Source organism: Salvelinus namaycush, chromosome 9 (assembly GCF_016432855.1).
Source record: "Salvelinus namaycush isolate Seneca chromosome 9, SaNama_1.0, whole genome shotgun sequence".
Taxonomy (NCBI): domain Eukaryota; kingdom Metazoa; phylum Chordata; class Actinopteri; order Salmoniformes; family Salmonidae; genus Salvelinus; species Salvelinus namaycush.
Window position 1 is genome coordinate 38,840,069 of NC_052315.1, and position 20,038 is coordinate 38,860,106.

Below are 20,038 nucleotides of genomic sequence, written 5' to 3' on the forward strand. Positions count from 1 at the left end.
AACTTGAAGCTCTCAATCTGCTCCACTACAGCCCCGTCGATGAGAATGGGGGCGTGCTCGGTCCTCCTTTTCCTGTAGTCCACAATCATCTCCTTAGTCTTGGTTACGTTGAGGGATAGGTTGTTATTCTGGCACCACCCGGCCAGGTCTCTGACTTCCTCCTTATAGGCTGTCTCGTCGTTGTCGGTGATCAGGCCTACCACTGTTGTGTCGTCTGCAAACTTAATGATGGTGTTGGAGTTCTGCCTGGCGATGCAGTCGTGGGTGAACAGGAAGTACAGGAGGGAACTGAGCACGCACCCTTGAGGGGCTCCAGTGTTGAGGATCAGCGTGGCAGATGTGTTGCTACCTACCCTCACCACCTGGGGGCGGCCCGTCAGGAAGTCCAGGATCCAGTTGCAGAGGGAGGTGTTTAGTCCCAGGATCCTTAGCTTAGTGATGAGCTTTGAGGGTACTATGGTGTTGAACGCTGAGCTGTAGTCAATGAATAGCATTCTCACATAGGTGTTCCTTTTGTCCAGGTGGGAATGGGCAGTGTGGAGTGCAATAGAGATTGCATCATCTGTGGATCTGTTTGAGCGGTATGCAAATTGGACTGGGTGTAGGGTTTCTGGGATAATGGTGTTGATGTGAGCCATTACCAACCTTTCAATTCACTTCTTGATTACGGACGTGAGTGCTACGGGTCTGTAGTCATTTAGGCAGGTTGCCTTTCTGTTCTTGGGCACAGGTACTATGGTGGTCTGCTTGAAACATGTTGGTATGACAGACTCTGACAAGAGAAGTTGCAAATGTCAGTGAAGACACCTGCCAGTTGGTCAGCACATGCCCGGCGCACACATCCTGGTAATCCATATGGCCCCACAGCCTTGTGTATGTTGACCTTTGACCTTTTTAAAGGTCTTACTCGGCTACACAGTCGTCCGGAACAGCTGATGCTGTCATGCATGCCTCAGTGTTGCTTGCCTCGAAGCGAGCATAGAAGTGATTTAGCTCGTCTGGTAGGCTTGTGTCACTGGGAAGCTCGTGGCTCTGCTTCCCTTTGTAGTCTGTAATAGTTTGCAAGCCCTGCCACATAAGACGAGCGTCGGAGCCGGTGTAGTATGATTCAGTCTTAGCCCTGTATTGACGCTTTGTCTGTTTGATGGTTCGTCGCAGGGCATAGCAGGATTTCTTGTAAGCTTCCGGGTTAGAGTCCGACTCCTTGAAAGCGGCAGCTCTACCCTTTAGCTCAGTGCGAATGTTGCCTGTAATCCATGGCTTCTGGTTGGGGTATGTACGTACAGTCACTGTGGGGACGACGTCCTCGATGCACTTATTGATAAAGCCAGTGACAGATGTGGTGTACTCCTCAATGCCATCGGAAGAATCCCGGAACATGTTCCAGTCTGTGATAGCAAAACAGTCCTGTAGTTTAGCATCTGCTTCATCTGACCACTTTTTTATAGACCGAGTCACTGGTGCTTCCTGCTTTAATTTTTGCTTGTAAGGAGGAATCAGGAGGATAGTTGTGGTCTGATTTACCAAATGGAGGGCGAGGGAGAGCTTTGTACGCGTCTCTGTGTGTGGAGTACAGGTGATCTAGAATTTTTTCCCCTCTGGTAGCACATTTAACATGTTGATGGATATTTGGTAGAACTGATTTAAGTTTCCCTGCATTAAAGTCTCCGGCCACTAGGAGCGCCGCCTCTGGGGGAGTGGTTTCCTGTTTACATATTTCCTTATACAGCCGACTGAGTGCGGTCTTAGTGCCAGCATCTGTCTGTGGTGGTAAATAAACAGCCCTGAAAAGTATAGCTGAGAACTCTCTAGGCAAGTAGTGTGGCCTGCAGTTTATCACAATATACTCTACTTCAGGCGAGCAAAATCTAGAGACTTCCTTAGATTTCGTGCACCAGCTGTTGTTTACAAATATGCACAGATCCCCCCCCCCCCCCCCCCCCGTCTTACCGGAGTGTGCTGTTCTATCTTGCCTGTGCAGCGTATATCCCGCTAGCTGAATATTCATGTCGTCATTCAGCCACAATTCTGTGAAGCATAGGACATTACAGTTTTTGATGTCCCGCTGGTAGGATATTCGTGATCGTACCTCGTCTAGTTTCATATTCGTCTAATATTGTCCAATGATTGCACATTGGCAAGTAGTAGTCTAAACCTCATTTCTCTCATTGTGTCAACTATGCTCAATTCTGTGCCAGAATTAAGGCTACTGGTTACCCGACATGCTCACTTTCCAGTTGAACTCGTAATCTTTCTTATCAAATCTGCAGGACATAAAACAATATAGAGCCAGGTAAGATGGATATCATTTGAGTCGTGTGTGTGATTTTGACCCTCCCTTTGTTCAGGGACACATTATTCCATTTCTGTCAGTCACATGTCTGTGGAACTTGTTCAGTTTATGTCTCAGTTGTTGATTCTTGTTATGTTCATACAAATATTTACTCATGTTAAGTTTGAAAATCCTTTTTTTGCTGAGTGTATATATGTGTGTGTGTTGTGTTATAATAAACTGGGTAGGCCGAGCCCTGAATGCTGATTGGCTGACAGCCGTGGTATATCAGACCGTATACCACGGGTATGACAAAACATTTTTTACTGCTCTAATTACGTTGGTAACCAGTTTATAATGGCAACAAGGCACCTTGGGGGTTTGTGATATGGCCAATATATACCATGGCTAACGGCTGTGTCCAGGCACTCTGCGTTGTTGTGCTAAGAACAGCCCTTAGCTGTGGTATATTGGCATTAGACCACACCTCCTCTGGCCTTATTGCTTAAGTATACCTTTTCGTATTAATTAGAAATTCATGTTTTTTTTAAAGATTCCTCACATAAACAAGCGCATCTCTGTGAAATATCAATGGAATACTGAGTGTATACCAAGCTTTTTATTTTGAAAGATTTGAAAAGGTCTGTGCCGCGATAGATGGGTTGGCTGACAATGTCACAAACGATGCGTGCGCTGCCATGGGGCAGAAGTCAGCCTGTTGTGATTTTCGATGGCAGATTGCTAGCAAGGATGACAAGAAACTGCACGTGGGGATTATATGTGGCTCAATCAGCTTGTTTCATCATCTTATTGATACCATGTGTTGCTGTTTTGACTGATTTCATGTCAAGGCTAATATGTAAAAAAATTGCTAGCTGTCAAACCAACAACTGTAACAATGTAGTTGAGAGAGTGGTAATTGTGCACATTTATTTACATTTTCAATCAACATGGGGAAGAAATATACATGTTGTCAACAATCTAAGCCAACGTCAGCTGTTTTGCCCATGGTTGCGTGTGTGTCCTTATTGTTGCTAAACAATCAACCCAAAATATGTATTATGTAAATAAATACTACATTTTGGATATTAGGTTAAAGACCCCACTGAATGATTCAGAACATGAGTAATCATATTTGTATTGGTAAAATGAATTTCTCTTCCTTGCATAACGTGCTTTGGGGAAGTATTTTTTTTTTTTGGAAACCCTACTGAGTTGAGCTTTTCAGCTTGCTAGATTTGCTAACTGCTAGCTAATCCAGCCCTTTCTAAAGTAGCTAGTGTATCTAGTTTTACCTATGTTAGCCAACCAACCACGGCCAGTTTCCCGATTTAGCGATGGAATTTGTGGTTTCCACTAGTTACCACAGCCAAAAAGTAAATGGCTTTTGTGTTTTTACTTTAAGGTTAGCAGTGTGTTTAGGGTTAATCACACTTTAAAAACAGAAATTAACGAAAAAAGGGTTTATGACTTTGTGGCTGTGCTAACTAGTGATGATCAACTTATGCCCTGCTTTATATCGTGATGCATTTCATTGCGTCTTATGTGAACTTCATGCAATCTTGTTCCGCTACTGGACAGATAGGATAGGGTTTCATAACACAAGACAAGATGGAGGAGAGTGAAATGTTTCTTTCAAAACAGGAGAAACATATTTTTTCAGTTGATAATTAAACATGTTTAGGGAAGCCAGGCTTCCTCAAATTTTGCAATAAAAAAAAGAACATTGCTTTTGTCTCTTTCATCGTTTTCATTACATTCAGCCTCATGCAAATTTATCTTACCAAAGAAGGCATCTGTGCGAGCGAAACAGGGCCCCTCTGTTTTTAATTGGCAAAAGTAGCAAATTTATGCATGACATGCCAGCACCTAATGCTGAGACTACACATCTAAGTATAACTGATCAAATTTCTAAAAGACAAGCGTTGTAATTTTGACTTCTGTAAAGTGAGTGTGGAAGAGGTGAAAAATTTGTCAACAAGCCACCGTGGTCTGACAACTTGGATGGAAAATTACTGAGGATTAATAGCAGACGATATTGCCACTCCTATTTGCCATATCTTCAATCTAAGCCTACAATTAAAATTTTTAATTTAGGCCCCTAAGTTCTCTGAGCAATTATTTTGGGACATAAGACTGTAAAAACACTAGGAAATCAGCTCCATCCTCAGAAATACAGTGTAGACATTGTTAATGTTGTAAATGACTATTGTAGCTGGAAACGGCAGGTCCAATAGGTTCGCCACTGAGTAAACATGTCTATAATAGATATTAATGTTTTAAGAATGTGTGTACACACACACATTTGGCCTGGCGAATCAGTTTTATGCTCTTACTGAATGGAAGCTTTTTTTTTTTTACTCCGCTGGTCTCGGGAAGAAATTACGAGTCTTCACTGTCCAAGACCGAGTACAAATGTATTCGACACGAGACACTTAAAACGTGGTCAAGACTGGTCTCGAGTGCTACCACACTGGTAACTTGAATAAGCAATTTCATAAATGTGTCAATAACATAGGAATCACAGCAATTGGGTGTTAGCGATTACCCCTCTAGTGCAGGGATCATCACCTAGATTCAGCCACAGGCCTATCTTTTTTTGACAGGATGGAGGGGGATACTGTAGATACGCCTCACAAGTCCTCAACTGGCAGCTTCATTAAATAGAACACGCAAAACACCAGTCTCAACGTCAACAGTGAAGAGGTGACTCCGGGATGCTGGCCTTCTAGGCAGAGTTGCAAAGAAAAAGCCATATCTCAGACTGGCCAATAAAAATGAAAGATTAAGATGGGCAAAATAACACATTCTTAATCTTTTCTTTTTATTGGCCAGTCTGAGATACGGCTTTTTCTTTGCAACTCTGCCTAGAAGGCCAGCATGTGCTAACATGATTGCAAAAGTGTTTTCTAATGATCAATTAGATTTTTAAAATGATTAACTTGGATTAGCTAACACAACGTGCCATTGGAACACAGGAGTGATTGTTGCTGATAATGGGCCTCTGTACTCCTATGTAGATATTCCATAAATCTGCCGTTTCCAGCTACAGCTGCCGTTTCGTCATTTACAACATTAACAATGTCTACACTGTATTTCTGATCAATTTGATGTTATTTTAATGGACAAAAATTTTGCTTTTCTTTCAAAAACAATCACATTTCTAAGTGACCCCAAACTTTTGAACGGTAGTGTAGAAGCTAACAAATGAGCAACAACATCCTCTATGATAACACCTGCTGCAGCTGCTGCAAACGCCTACAAAAGATGGCTAGCTAGACCGTGGGAAAACCTACTAATCGCTTTTGCGCAGTGACCTGTTGGCCTTTGAGAAGGCACAAGTTTCCATATGTTTTTTGTAAAAACGGACCCACCCATTACAAGTCTAAATGTGATTGGTTGAGTCCACTGTCATTCCAACATTCTGCCCTAATACACTTGAATGACAGATGCATTATATCTAGCTTCTAATTGCCTAGCCAATGGCTGACAAGGCTAGCTAGATTTATCTCCCCAGAGACAACAAAAATAAAATCCTGATTGGATCATTGTTCTCTTCAGTATTAACCCTTTCCTTTCTAACAAATACTGAATAAATTAAATCAGAACATAATTGAAAATAATAATTACTTTATAAATCCTTAGCCCTTCTCTGAAGGTGTAGAAGGCCCGTTGTTTCCCACTGTGTTTGGTTTAGTAATCATTCGTAGGGTGGCTCTTCTCTACTCTGTCACGAAACCTTGAAATCGGCCCTAATTAATCGGCCATTCCGATTAATCGGTTGACCTCTACTTCTAATGTAACTATGGCAGCATCCAAGGGGCTAGAATTTTCTAGCTCAACTCTTAGACTTGCCAGTGACGCAGTGTCCCCATGAGTGACAGAACACTGAGCCAATCACGGCGCAACGCTCCTTATTTTCTGCTGGCTTGCCCCACCACAGAAAGCACTGAGCAAGTCTGAAACACCTGCATTTTGGAGGTGCCGTACTCAAGAAACAAAAAAAAGAACATGTTTGTATGCGGCTTTATTAACTCAATGATATATATATATATATTTTTTTACATTGTTTGCAAACTGATATGTGACACGTATTAATGCCAAAATAACATGCAAAAAAGATGTGGGGTGCCTTGAATGACAGGTCGCCACGGAATACAATGCTATTTTATTGTAAACAAATTGGTAAGACTTTCAGCACGCTTATAGGGAAGGACATTCAACATGCACAGCACTTACACAAATGACTGATTGGTTGAGAGAAATTAATGATGAAAAGTTTGGGAGCTGTTTTGTTAGACTTCAGTTTGGCTTTTGACATTATCGATCATTGTCTGCTGCTGGAAGAACACGTGTTATGGCTTTACACCTCCTGCTATATTGTGGATAAAGAATTACCTGTTTAACAGAACATAGAGGGTGTTCTTTAATGGAAGCCTCTCCGACATAATCCAGGTAGAATCAGGAATTCCCCAGGGCAGCTGTCTAGGCCTCTTACTTTTTAAAATCGTTATTAACTAGTAAAGCCAGTTTGTCTATGGATGCAGACGACTCAACACTACACGTCAGCTACTAAAGCGTGTGATATTACCGCAACACTTAACAAAGAGCTGTTGTCAGTTTCAGAATGGGTGGCAAGAAATAAGGGTGTCTTTAAATATTTCAAAAACTTAAGGCATTGTATTTGGAACAAAACACTCACTAAACCCTAAACCTACACTAAATATTGTAATTAATAATGTGGAAATTGAGAAAGTTGAGGTGACTAAACTGCTTGGGTTGTAAACTGTCATGGTCAAAACATGTTGATGCAACAGTAGCTAAGATTGGGAGAAGTCTGACTATAATAAAGCACTGCTCTGCCTTAACAACATGATCAACAAGGCAGTTCCTACAGGCTCTAGTTTTGTTACACCTGGACTACTGTCCACTTGTGTGGTCAAGTGCCACAAAGGATTTAGCGAAATTACAATGGACTCAACAGGGCAGCATGGCTGGCCGTTAAATGTACATGGAGAGCTAACATTAATATACATGTCAATCTGTCATGGCTCGAAGTAGAGGAGAGATTGACTTCATCATTACTTGTTTTTGTAAGAAGTATTGACATGCTGAAACCACCTAGCTCTCTGTTTTTAAACTACTAGCACACAGCTCGGACACCCATGCAGACTTGCCACCAGAGGTCTCTTCACAATCCCCAAGTCCAGAACAGGCTATGGGAGGCACACAGTACTACATAGACCCATAGCTACATGGAACTCGGGTAACTGATGCAAGATGTAGAATCACCTTATGGAACAGCGGGGACTGTGAAGAGACACACACAGACACACTCATACATATGCTAACACGCACTCTACACACACACGTACACATGGATTTTGTTTTGTAGATGGGGCTGGGCATAATGACGATATATATCTCGTGACGATGAACATTTTTATATCGTTTCATATTATGCTCTGTCGCTTATTTCTTTGTTGCAAATCACACTCTTTACGGCAATATGTTTCGTTAATTGGACGACGCTTTGTGATCGTGTGCAAGGAAATTTGCAACACAAACATGGAGGAGAGTGAACGTGGCACGGAGACACGAAGCTCGTACCTAAAAGAGGGGCTACTTCGGTCGCATGGACGAGGTTTGGGTATGAAAGTCTGACACGGACCAGAAAATCGTCATATGCAAAATATGCCGCAGGCCGGTCCCGACAACAGGCCCAAACACCACTAACCTCTTTTACCACCTACGCAAAAATCATGTGAAACCGTACGGAGAGAGTCTACTGATGAGACCCCAAAAAGTACAGGAGAGGGCTCAAAACAAACCCCCCCCCCCCCCCCCCCCCGACTCAGACGTTGCAAGAGGCTTTTGCCCGCGGCACACCATATGGCAAAGAATCACAAAGATGGAAGGAGATAACAGCTGCCGTTACAACTTACATCTGCAAAGACATGGCCCCAATTTACACGGTCGAGAAACGGGGGTTTTGTGAGTTGGTGCTAACGCTCGACCCAAGGTACCAAATGCAAATTGATGTGTCACGTATTATTGCCAAAATAACATTTAAGCCCCAACATTTTTAGGCCTAATATTTATTTTGTTTTGTAACTATAGTTGAAGTGTTTTCTATTTACCTTTTTAGATTTTATACATTAATATTTTGTTACTTGCTTAATTGAAAATTTGCAAAAAGGTTCTAAATACAAGGAGAAATAATAAAATATTTGTTGACTTTAATTCTAAATGTAATAAGCAATAGGCCTTTACATGTGGTCATTTTATATAAACTATTTATAAATTGAATTTACAGAAAATGTGCTATATTGTGATATGTATCGTTATCAGGATATTATATTTTGGCCATATCGCCCAGCCCTAATTGAGTATATGTAGTAGTAGAGCAGTGGCCTGAGGGCACGTCATGTCATATTTTAAGGATCCTCATTAGCTGCCTTGGCAGCAGCTAATGGGGATCCTTAATAAACACAAACCTCTCATGGCTATTTTAGGGATGTGGCTATCCGCTCAGAGTAAAACATACGTTCACCTCTTTTTCGTTGATACAGTGCATTCGGAAAGTGTTCAGACCCCTTCCTTTTTCCACATTTTGTTACGTTACACACTTATTCTAAAATGGATTAGGTACATTTGTTTTCCCTTACCAATCTACACACGCTACCCCATAATGTACAAGCGAAAATACCTTATTTACATAAGTATTCAGACCCTTTGCTATGAGACTCAAAATTGAGCTCAGGTGCATCCTGTTTCCATTGATCATCCTTGAGATGTTTCTTCAGCTTGATTGGTGTCCACGGGTGGTAAATTGATTGGACATGATTTGGAAAGGCACACACATGTCTATATAAGGTCTCACAGTTGACCGTGCATGGCAGAGCAAAAACCAAGCCATGAGGTCGAAGAAATTGTCCGTAGAGCTCCGAGGCAGGATTGTGTCGAGGCACAGATCTGGGGAAGGCTACCAAAACAATTCTGCAGCATTGAAGGTCCCCAAGAACACTGTGGCCTCCATCATTTGTAAATGGAAGAAGTTTGGAACCACCCAAGACTCTTCCTAGTGCTGGCCGCCCGGACAAAATGAGCAATCTGGGGGGGAAGGTCCTCTGTCAGGGAGGTGACCAAGAACCCGATGGTCACTCTGACAGAGCTCCAGAGTTCCTCTGTAGAGATGGTTGTCCTTCTGGAAGGTTCTCGCATCTCCGCAGCACTCCACAAATCAGGCCTTTATGGTAGAGTGGCCAGACAGAAGCCACTCCTCAGTAAAAGGCACATGACAGCCCACTTGGAGTTTGCCAAAAGGCACCTAAAGGACTCTTAGACCATGAGAAACAAGATCCTCTGGTCTGATGAAACCAAGATTTGTGGAAAAAGTGAAGGGGTCTGAATACTTTCCGAATGCACTGTATAAGTGAATTCGTCCCAATACTTTTTGACTCCTAAAATGCGGGGGGGACTATGTAAAAAAAGTTTTTTAGACTAAGGATGAAAATACCCTCCAATTTAAGCAGACAGTCTGCCCTAATCTCCTAGTCATTGTATCATTTCAAATCCAAGTGCTGGAGTACAGAGCCAAAACAACAACAACAAATGTGTCACTGTCCCAATACTTTCAGAGCTCACTGTACCTAGCTATGGAGGAGCGCCTAATATGGAGGAACTTTGAACGTCCGAGAGTTGGCCCAATGCCTGGGCTAGCTCAACACCCTGGACCAGATGTAGCTAACAAACTTAGGTGCGCACCAGAATTCAAAACAAGTCCTACCTTTTTTGTTAATAAATCCACTGTGAAATGTGATTGCTATAGTATCCTTAACTAGCTGGCAGGCAGACACTGGAAGGAGACGTTTATGAATGACAGTGAGTGCTTTGTATAGGCACTTTGATTTCGCTTTTTTGTTGGACTGAGTAAAATGCATGCGACGTAAAATAACATTCACCGGTTCCCATGCTTTTAAAATAATGGTTCTGAAGCCTCCCGAGTGACGCAGCGGTTTAAGGCACTGCTTGGCAGTGCTTGAGGCGCTACTACAGACCTGGGTTCGATCCCAGGCTGTGTCACAGCCGACCTTGACTGGGAGACCCATGAGGCGGGGCACAATTGGGCCGGGCGCCTGTAAGCTGACTTCTGTCGCCAGCTGGACGGTGTTTTCTCCGACACATTTGTGTGGCTGGCTTCCGGGTTAAGCGAACAGTGCGGCTTGGCAGGATCATGTTTCGGAGGACACATGGCTCTCAACTTTCACCTCTCCCGAATCCGTAGGGGAGTTGCAGCGTCATGACAAGACTATAACTACCAATTTGGATATCACAAAATTTGGGAGGAAAAAGTACAAAAAACGTTCAAAAAATTCTGTTCCAGAAATCTGGAGATCAAATCTTTTGAAACCGTCCTCTTGGCCGCAGACACAAAATGTAACCTTTTTTTAAAGTTAATTTCCTTCAATTCAATACATTTTGTCATTGACTGAGTTTTTAAATGTTTAAAAAAAAACTTTTATCCAGTTTTATAGCTAGTTATCTGCATTTCTATTTTGTCATGGGGCTGAGATGAAAAATACATTTTAAAGCTAATTTCCTGCAATTCTACAATTTTTGCCATGTCTTGTGGTTTTCCAATGCGGTCTGATTGACTTAAACATTTTAACAAAGTCAGTGGGGCCCCCATGCTATTTTATTCCATAACTGTCCATTCTTTTCTACATACTTTCTGGTTTTATCATTTTAAGTTTACACTGAACATTTTACATCCAGATTTTTTTCCTTCAATATACACATATATGATATTAGCAGTGGCGGCTGCTAATAAATTAATATAGGGGAAACACTATCGTAGTAGGAATTTCGTTGAAACCACTCTTTATAAACCAATATGCCTAACATATATTCCAGAGCACACAGTAAAGTTTAAAATGACACCAAGACTTGCTCTCTACCATCTACAAAATACTGTCTACAAGGAGGCCCCGGGAAGGCCCAAATCTAACAGAACCCTTCATTCTGTTGAAGTTGTGAATGAATTGTATTGTATATTTTATTTGTTAATTTTTCTTAGTTTGCGTTGTCAATTGTAACATGTTTGCATAACGACTTCACTCCATGACTGTGACGTTACATTTGATTTAGCACAGCTAGATAAAAAATAATACACATTTATTCAGGCAGAGAGAGAATGCATTAGAAAAACACACACACGGTGTCACACTGAGCGATTTAATCCCTGACTTTCCACACACTATTGTAGGCTTAGCCATGAAGTGTGCGACGTGCACAGAGCTGGAATTTGCATAACAGCCGGTAGAGAGAGGATGGTGTGAATCAGTGACTTTGCTACCACAGGCGAGACACACACACACACACTCTCTATATTGAAAAAACAGCCTTTATTCTCACAATGACATTTAAAACACCTTCCCCTGTACTTTTGTTTATTGTCCTACCTTAAGAAAACATCTACCTCTTTTCACTGGGCTCTAACTGGAGTGAGGTGTAAAATCTCCCTCCATCTCCAATTCACAGCTCTGTTACTCCAAAGAACTGAAAAAATAGAAATGGTAGGACCCTGAAAAGTAGTAATGAAGTTCTAGAATGTCTTGAATTAGTGCACATGGAACATGACCGCTCTGAAAACAACCCTTAAAGAAATAGGCTAGTCAAACTCTGTAATCTCCTCCAGTATTAGACTGTTGCGGGAACTGCTTTTTTACCAAAGCTTTCCTCCACATTACCAGTAAGCTATTTGTTGAAGTGTGAATGGTCTCAAGTGTAGTAAACTGGAAGGGGAGCTGATATAATGGCCACTTGTTCAACTCATGTGTTTAACGGTTTGTATCCACCTCCCCTCCCCCCACTTGACTGGTGAATCCCAACTCAACCTTTTACGGGTTTAAATTATTCAAGAAGCCCCTCTATGCTGAGTACCTTTTGTGTTTATTATGTCCAAGCTCTGTGACCCCAGGTCTGATTGGATATTGCACATCAAGGGTTATTTGCACTAGTTTGATTGACGTGGCTGTCTAACTCCTTTCCATCAATGATTTTCATAGACAATGAAGGAAAAATGCCTTGCTGGGCAGTCACTGTCGGATGCGAACCGAGCACGAGTATCGTTTTACTTTTAGATGAGGGCTTCCAAGCTTTGTAACAAACTGTTATGGCCTCAGTGAAACAAAGGTTTGAAGGTCTTGCGTCTAGGGTGCAGGAAGCACAGAAAGCTATCTTTGTCTTCTGATGGCCATCTCACAGCGACTGTGCTTTTTTCCCCCATCTATCACTTTTCCTCTGCGGATAGAAACTCTTTGATCCAGGCGCAGGAAATATCTCATAGGAAGCCGGACTAATTTGTGCGATCCCAGTCACTGAGAGCGATAACCGACCCACATTGTGGAGAACAGTGACAGATTGCCATACTCCAGCACCAAGGCCCTCTCCTGTCATTGTCAGAGGGAAATGGAGCAGACAATTGTGGGAAATGAAAGGGGATCTGAAGACGTTGACTTTCTTCCATGAATTATTAACCAAATGCCTACTGTTCTCTGCAGGTTGGTGAGACCTGTCCTGCAATGTTTCATTTAGGTTTAGTAGTGGCAACGGTAACATAAACCATCATGATTTACTGAGGCTTGCTTTATTCCCAAAAATGTATGTGGGTGTAGGCTAATTCATTAATGTATGGGGGGAAATGTATGCACTTGGTATGTAGACATCACTGAGTATACCAAACATTAAAAACACCTTACTAATATTGTGTTGAACTCCTTTTTGCCCTCAGAACAGCCTCAATCCGTTGGGGCATGGACTCTACAGGGTGTCGAAAGCATTCCACAGTGATGCTGGCGCATGTTGACTTCAATGATTCCCACAGTTGTCAATTTGGATGGATGCCTTTTGGGTTTTGAACCATTCTTGCAACTGTTGTGCGTGAAGAACCCAGCAGCGTTACAGTTCCTGACAAACCGGTGCGCCTGGCACCTACTACCACACCCGGTTCAAAGGCCCTTAAATCTTTTGTCTTGCCCATTCATCCTCTGAATGGCACACGTACACAATCCATGTCTCAAGGCTTAAAAATCCTTCTTTAACCCGTCTCCTCCCCTTCATCTACACTGATTTGAGGTGGATTTAACAGTCGACATCAATAAGGGATCATAGCTTTCTTCTGGATTCACCCAGTCAGTCTGTCATGTAAAGAGCAGATGTCCTTAATTGTTTTGTAAACTCAGTGTAATGGCTGTAGTTAATAGCCTAAACCCTCACTGGGTAGGTAGCCTACATAAAAGTTACAAATAGGCCTACACTATATTTAAAAATATTACATTTGAATAATATTAGTGACTATCTTCATGGCAGTTATACCCTCCATGTTAGAGCAAAGGTCCTGTAGCTTTGCCTCTACAGACACACAAGGTCACTAGTGGATATATTTAAAACACAGTTCCTGGTTTCTAGTTGTAGCTTGATGTCAAGGACCATGATCTACAGTTGAATGCTAAGGCTAATGTTTACAGCATAATGAATAGGAATTCATCAATGTGAGCCAAAGTATAGTTTGAAACTGTACACGGGTAGTTGCCATATGGCCAAAACTAAAGTTTTTAAAAGTTACAACTCAATGTTATATAGCCTCTTTCAATTTTGAGTTTATATCCAGTTTAATGAACCTGTATTAGTGCCTTGAATTTGTCCTCTGGTGTGACATTACAAATCATTTTAATATAATGGTTTGTTTCCAAAATAAGAATTATTTTACTCATTAGTTACTTCTGTCTTTAAATCAGTAATCATATTCCGGCATTTCAAATGAAAAACACACAATTTTCTTGTATAATGATGATAACCGAGTGTAAAGCTTTACAAAAATGTTGTTTAAGATTCACAGTAATTTCACTGAACTTAGATTAAAGCAATTATCTTACTTGTGTATTATTATAATGTTACCTGCCTCATGCTTGACAATGTCTTTTACATTTTGTCCAAGATGACACCTTTTTTTTTTTCATTTATTGGGGTCACCCCATAGGACATTGTCACACCGATGGGCAATACACAACAGGCAGTCAAATGTTACAGTTAAAACATAATGACACTTTCAGAAGTTTTTGACCACTGTAAAAATGCTTCTAAACATCAGTCCTAAACATCAGTAATGGATCCTCATTTAAGGATTTGAAGTGTACTCATTCCAATTACAGGGACTCCAAAGAGTCCTGTATTATTATTTTTTGTCACTACTTCCCCGAATTGGGAGTGGCTCATTTCCGTGCCTGCTTCCTTCCTTTGATGTGCTAGCCGTTTCTCAGGCTCCCTCTACTGAGTCGAACCCTGATTTTTCCGTTACCAGTCGTCACCATGGTAGGCACAAAGTACCATTTGAAAGTTGATAGGGCAGACATTCGAATGAGACACCAGTGCCACGAAGGGTCCCCTTATCGGTTTTGGGCCAGCACTTGTTGGCATATCTTAGCGCTACAATTGCCACAGTTATCCAAGTAACATTGGAGCGATTTAATGGAACCTTAACTGATTTAATGAGCCATGCAAAGTTTCACTGTACCGGCCATGTGTATTTAGACTTGGCTTAATCTTTGGGACAAGAATATGGCAGGATCAACCAGGTTGTTCACCCCCTGCTCTGTCTCCAAAAGAGGCACGGCTGATAAGGTCTCCCAGGGTAGATCACGTATGCCAATCGGTCAGGAAAAGGGAAACTGGTAGGACAGACATAAAGGGACCAAGGGGATGGATGTTATAATGCAGGGAGTGAGAACCAGGAATGGGAGCATCACAGCCATTCCACAATGTCTGCTTGCACTAAAGAAACTAGACCCCCCCCCCCCCCCCCCAGAGGGCAGAGACAGACACAGAGGTTGCAGAGAGTGAGAAACCAGGCATGGGAGAATGAATACATAAATATTGCACTCAGAATCACTTAAAAGCATCAAAATTGCAACAGGATACAAATAGGTCTAATGCAAGTAAGTGTTATTTGATTATAATGAAATGTTTAGACTTGTTTAAAAGTTTATTAATAGGTTATGTCCCCTGGAGTGACCGCTATTTCCTCTGATGTGACACCATCTTCCTGTCACACCGTTGGGAATCTCAGGCTGTATGCCCATTTTGGTCCTTATTGTTAATAGTAAGCCTTCCTTATGATTTCACCACCAACATTTTTTATTTTTGTACTTCAAGTGTGTAAAAATATATATCTACAGTACCAGTCAAAAGTTTGGACTATTTTCTAAATTGTAGAATAATAGTGAAAACATAAAAATAACACACATGAAATCATGTGGTAACCAAAAAAGTGTTAAATCAAAATATATTTGAGATTCTTCAAATAGCCACCCTTTGCCTTGATGACAGCTTTTCACACTCTTGGCATTCTCTCAACCAGCTTCATGAGGTAGTCACCTGGAATGCATTTCAATTAACAGGTGTGCCTTGTTTAACTTCTCTAGGATAGGTGGGACGGTAGCGTCCCACTTGGCCAAAATCAAGGAAAAAATGTAGCGAGCCAAATTCAAATATATTACTATAAAAATCAATCTTTCATGAAATCACACATGAAAGAAACCAAATTAAAGCTACACATGTTGTGAATCCAGCCAACATGTCTGATTTCAAAAAGGATTTATGGGGAAAGCACACAACAATTATGTTAGCTCAGTACATAGCCACAGAAAAACACAGCCATTTTCCCAGAAAAATATAGTAGTAAAAAAAGCAGAAATAGAGATAAAAATAATCACTAACCTTTGAACATCATCAGATGACACTCATATGACATCATGTTACACAATACATTTATGTTTTGTTCGATAATGTGCATATTTATATCCACAAATCTCGGTTTACATTGGCGCCATGTTCAGAAATGCCTCCAAAATATCCGGAGTAATTACAGAGTGCCACGTCAAATAACAGAAATACTCATCATAAACTTTGATGAAAGATACATGTTTTACATATAATTAAAGATACACTTGTTCTTAATGCAACCGCTGTGTCAGATTTTTTAAAAACTTTAATAAAAAGCACACCATGCAATAATCTGAGACGGCGCTCAGATTTAACAAAATTTCTCCGCCATGTTGGAGTCAACAGAAATATGAAATTACATCATAAATATTCCCTTTGATTATCTTCATCAGAATGCAGTGCCAGGAATCCTAGTTCCACAATAAATCGTTGTTTTGTTCAATAATGTCCATTACTTATGTCCAATTAGCTAATTTTGCTAGCATGTGTAGTACACATGTCCAAACGCTCGCGCAGATGCAGGCAAACGTTGGACGAAAACTTCAAAAAGTTATATTACAAGTCGAATAAACTGGTCAAACTTAGTAGAGAATCAATCTTCAGGATGTTGTTATCTTATATATCAAATAATGTTCCAACCGGAGCTTTCTTTTCAGTCTCTATAAGTAATGGAACGCATGACGATATCATGAGGAAAGTGCGTGACCAAGAGCTGGCACTCTGCCAGACCACTGACTCAAACACCTCCCATCCGGTCCCACAACACAGCATAAGCTTCATTCCACGTTCTACTGACTGTTGACATCCAGTGGAAGGCGTAGAAAGTGCAAACAGATCCATATATTACAGGGAATTGAATAGGCGATGACTTTAACATCGACCACTCTCAGAATTCTCACTTCCTGTTTGGATTTTTTCTCGGGTTTTTGCCTGCCATATGAGTTCTGTTATACTCACAGACATCATTCAAACAGTTTTAGAAACTTCAGTGTGTTTTCTATCCAATAGTAATAATAATATGCATATATTAGCATCTGGGACAGAGGAGGCAGTTCACTATGGGCACGCAATTTATCCAAAAGTGAAAATGCTGCCCCCTATATAAAAGAAGTTAAAGTAAATTCGTGGAATTTATTTCGTTAATGCGTTTGAGCCAATCCGTTGTGTTGTGACAAGGTAGGGGGGTATACAGAAGATAGTCCTATTTGGTTAAAGACCGTCCATATTATGGCAAGAACAGCTCAAATAAGCAAAGGGAAACGACAGTCCATCATTACTTCAAGAAGGTCAGTTAATCCGGAAAATTTCAACAACTTTGAACGTTTCTTCAAGTGCAGTCACAAAAACCATCAAGCGCTATGATAAAATTGGCTCTCATGAGAACCGCCACAGGAATAGAAGACCCAGAGTTACCTCTGCAGAGGATAAGTTCAAAGTAATGGACACAACATCAACTGTTCAGAGGAGACTGCATGAATCAGGCCTTCATGGTTGAATTGCTACAAAGAAACCACTACTAAAGGACACCAATAATAAGAGACTTGCTTGGGCCAAGAAACACAAGCAATGGACATTAGATTGGTGGAAATCTGTCCTTTTGGTCTGTCGCAGAGTAGGTGAACGGATGATCTCCGCATGTGTGGTTCCCACCGTGAAGCATGGAGGAGGTGGTGTGATGGTGTGGGGGAGCTTTGCTGGTTACAGTCAGGGATTTATTTAGAATTCAAGGTACACTTAACCAACATGGCTACCACAGCATTCTGCAGCGATATGCCATCCCATCTGGTTTGCACTTAGTCCCACTATCATTTGTTTTTCAACAGGACAATGACCCAGCACACCTCCAGGGTATATAAGGGATATTTGATCAAGAAGGAGATTGGAGTGCTGCATTAGATGACCTGGCCTCCACAATCACCCGACCTCAACCCAATTGAGATGGTTTGGTATAAGTTGGACTGCGGAGTGAAGGAAAAGAAGGCAATAAGTGCTCAGCACATGTGGAAACTCATTCAAGACTATTGGAAAAGCATTCCAGGTGAAGCTGATTTGAGAGAATGCCAAGAGTGTGCAAACCTGTCATCAAGGCAAAAGGTGGCTACTTTGAAAAATCTCAAATATATTTCGATTTAACACTTTTTTTTGGTTACTACATGATTCCATGTGTGTTATTTCATAGTTTTGATGTCTTCACTATTATTCTGCAATGTAAAAAATAAATGTAATACCCTTGAATGAGTAAGTGTGTCCAAACTTTTGAATGGTACTGTACATCTCGTCATGATATACAGATCTCTGGTGTAAATGGGGAAGGTGCACAGAGGAGCGACGGAAACTAGACCAAAAATACAACATGAGAACAAGCGGACATAAAAACGAAAAATAACAAAACCTTGATTCTTGGAATAGCACGGAAAAACATACATTTGAATTAATTTGATATCGCCCAGCCATAAGCTCCCTCATCACAATTTTCGCCATTTTCAGTATCCTGATAGTATCAATTTAGGACTCCACGGTATATGTAGGCTACTCTAGTAAAAGTGGTCTGATTTTGTTACACTTTTTTTTGTAGAGTTCTTTTATCCTGCAGGTCCTTGTGTGGTGGGGTTGTCATGGTTTCTCAGTACCTAGTCACTCCATAGCTTATCTCAGCAGGACATTTAAATTGGTCAATTTCTGACATTTCCTTTTTCCTTGTTTCCAGGATACCTGTGAAAGCTCTCGCTCCCCTACCCCAATGTCGAGGTCGCAGTGACGGGGCTGGGCAGAGGCAGAGCCCGGTGCCCCGGCCCCTTTGCCCAGCTGAGGAGCAGCCCCTGACAGGGAGCGCACCATCTCCCTGTGCCTTGTGTCCTCTGGGGGGCATTTTGAGCCATGGAGCACCCACGGGAAAAAGAGGGTGAGCGACCGGCGCGCAGCAGCAAGGCGGGTCAGGGGCGCAGCGGGCACTCGCGCCCCTCGGGATCAGGCTCCTCCGGAGTGCTCATGGTTGGGCCCAACTTCCGTGTGGGCAAGAAGATTGGCTGTGGTAACTTTGGAGAGCTGAAGCTAGGTAAGAACTCGCCACCCTTTCAAGAATAAGTTTGGAACTTTTTTTGGTGTATGTATGAAGACTGGTTTTACAATTTTGGGCCTCTGTCACATTCCTCTTGGAAATGTAAAATCTTGTTCATTGATGAATTCCTAATGACAGTCAGTGCCCTCTTCTCACCCTCGCTATCATATCTCAACACGATGATTAAAGTTGGATGCAATCACTGATTCATGATGAGGTGAGGCCCCAGCTACTCTGCAAAGGCTGTGGACACTGGAATTGAGAGACAGATTACATTGCCGGCAAATAAGATGCATTTAATTTTCGTTGTGGATAATTACTTCACTTTGAGAGCTGAATGTCTATCCCCCTGCACCTCCACTACAACTCATTATCACATCTGACACCTCGCAGCCTGAGGTGACCTTAAACTCAGGTACATTTTTAAGCCTTTAAGGTCGGAAACTTCCCGGTAAATCATCCAAAAAGTTTGCTTACAACAGTAAACCTTTTTATGGGATACACATAAAGCAATTCTAGGTCTTGTGGCATATTTTGGTTAAACTATCCCCAATTCAATGGAATTGCAACCCTCTGCATGCACAGTGCATTCTTCATCACATGTGCAGTGCACTCATCCATCACATGTACAGCTGATTCTCAAGATCTTGAACACTAATGAGATGCTATTGAGCCCACACTACTACACTGTCTGAGCCAAGGACTACATGTTTTCTGGTAAGTTTTGATTACAATACTGGGTGGGGTGAATATATTTTACATGACATATGTGATTTAAAAAAACAACAACTAGTAAATAGTAGCCTACAGCAAAGTGTGTTTAAATAATTTCTAACTTGTTAACAATTTCTGCTAGTTAGTTTTTGCTACCATGTGGGTAAATTAGCTTGCTTGAGCCTGCTAACTGAGTGTTAATTCACCTG

The 20,038-nt window shown here is 41.5% G+C and overlaps 1 protein-coding gene across 4 annotated transcripts in view; it reads left to right on the plus strand.

Annotated features, from left to right (window-relative positions):
- LOC120054039 (casein kinase I-like) overlaps positions 1-20,038 on the plus strand; it is a 55,162-nt gene that overhangs the window by 3,252 nt on the left and 31,872 nt on the right. For all 4 annotated transcript variants that reach the window (XM_039001400.1, XM_039001402.1, XM_039001403.1 and 1 more), the window contains one exon: positions 18,765-19,112. In XM_039001400.1, coding sequence (XP_038857328.1) covers positions 18,935-19,112 — 178 coding nt within the window. In that variant the 5' untranslated portion in view covers positions 18,765-18,934. The remainder of the gene's footprint in view (positions 1-18,764; positions 19,113-20,038) is intronic.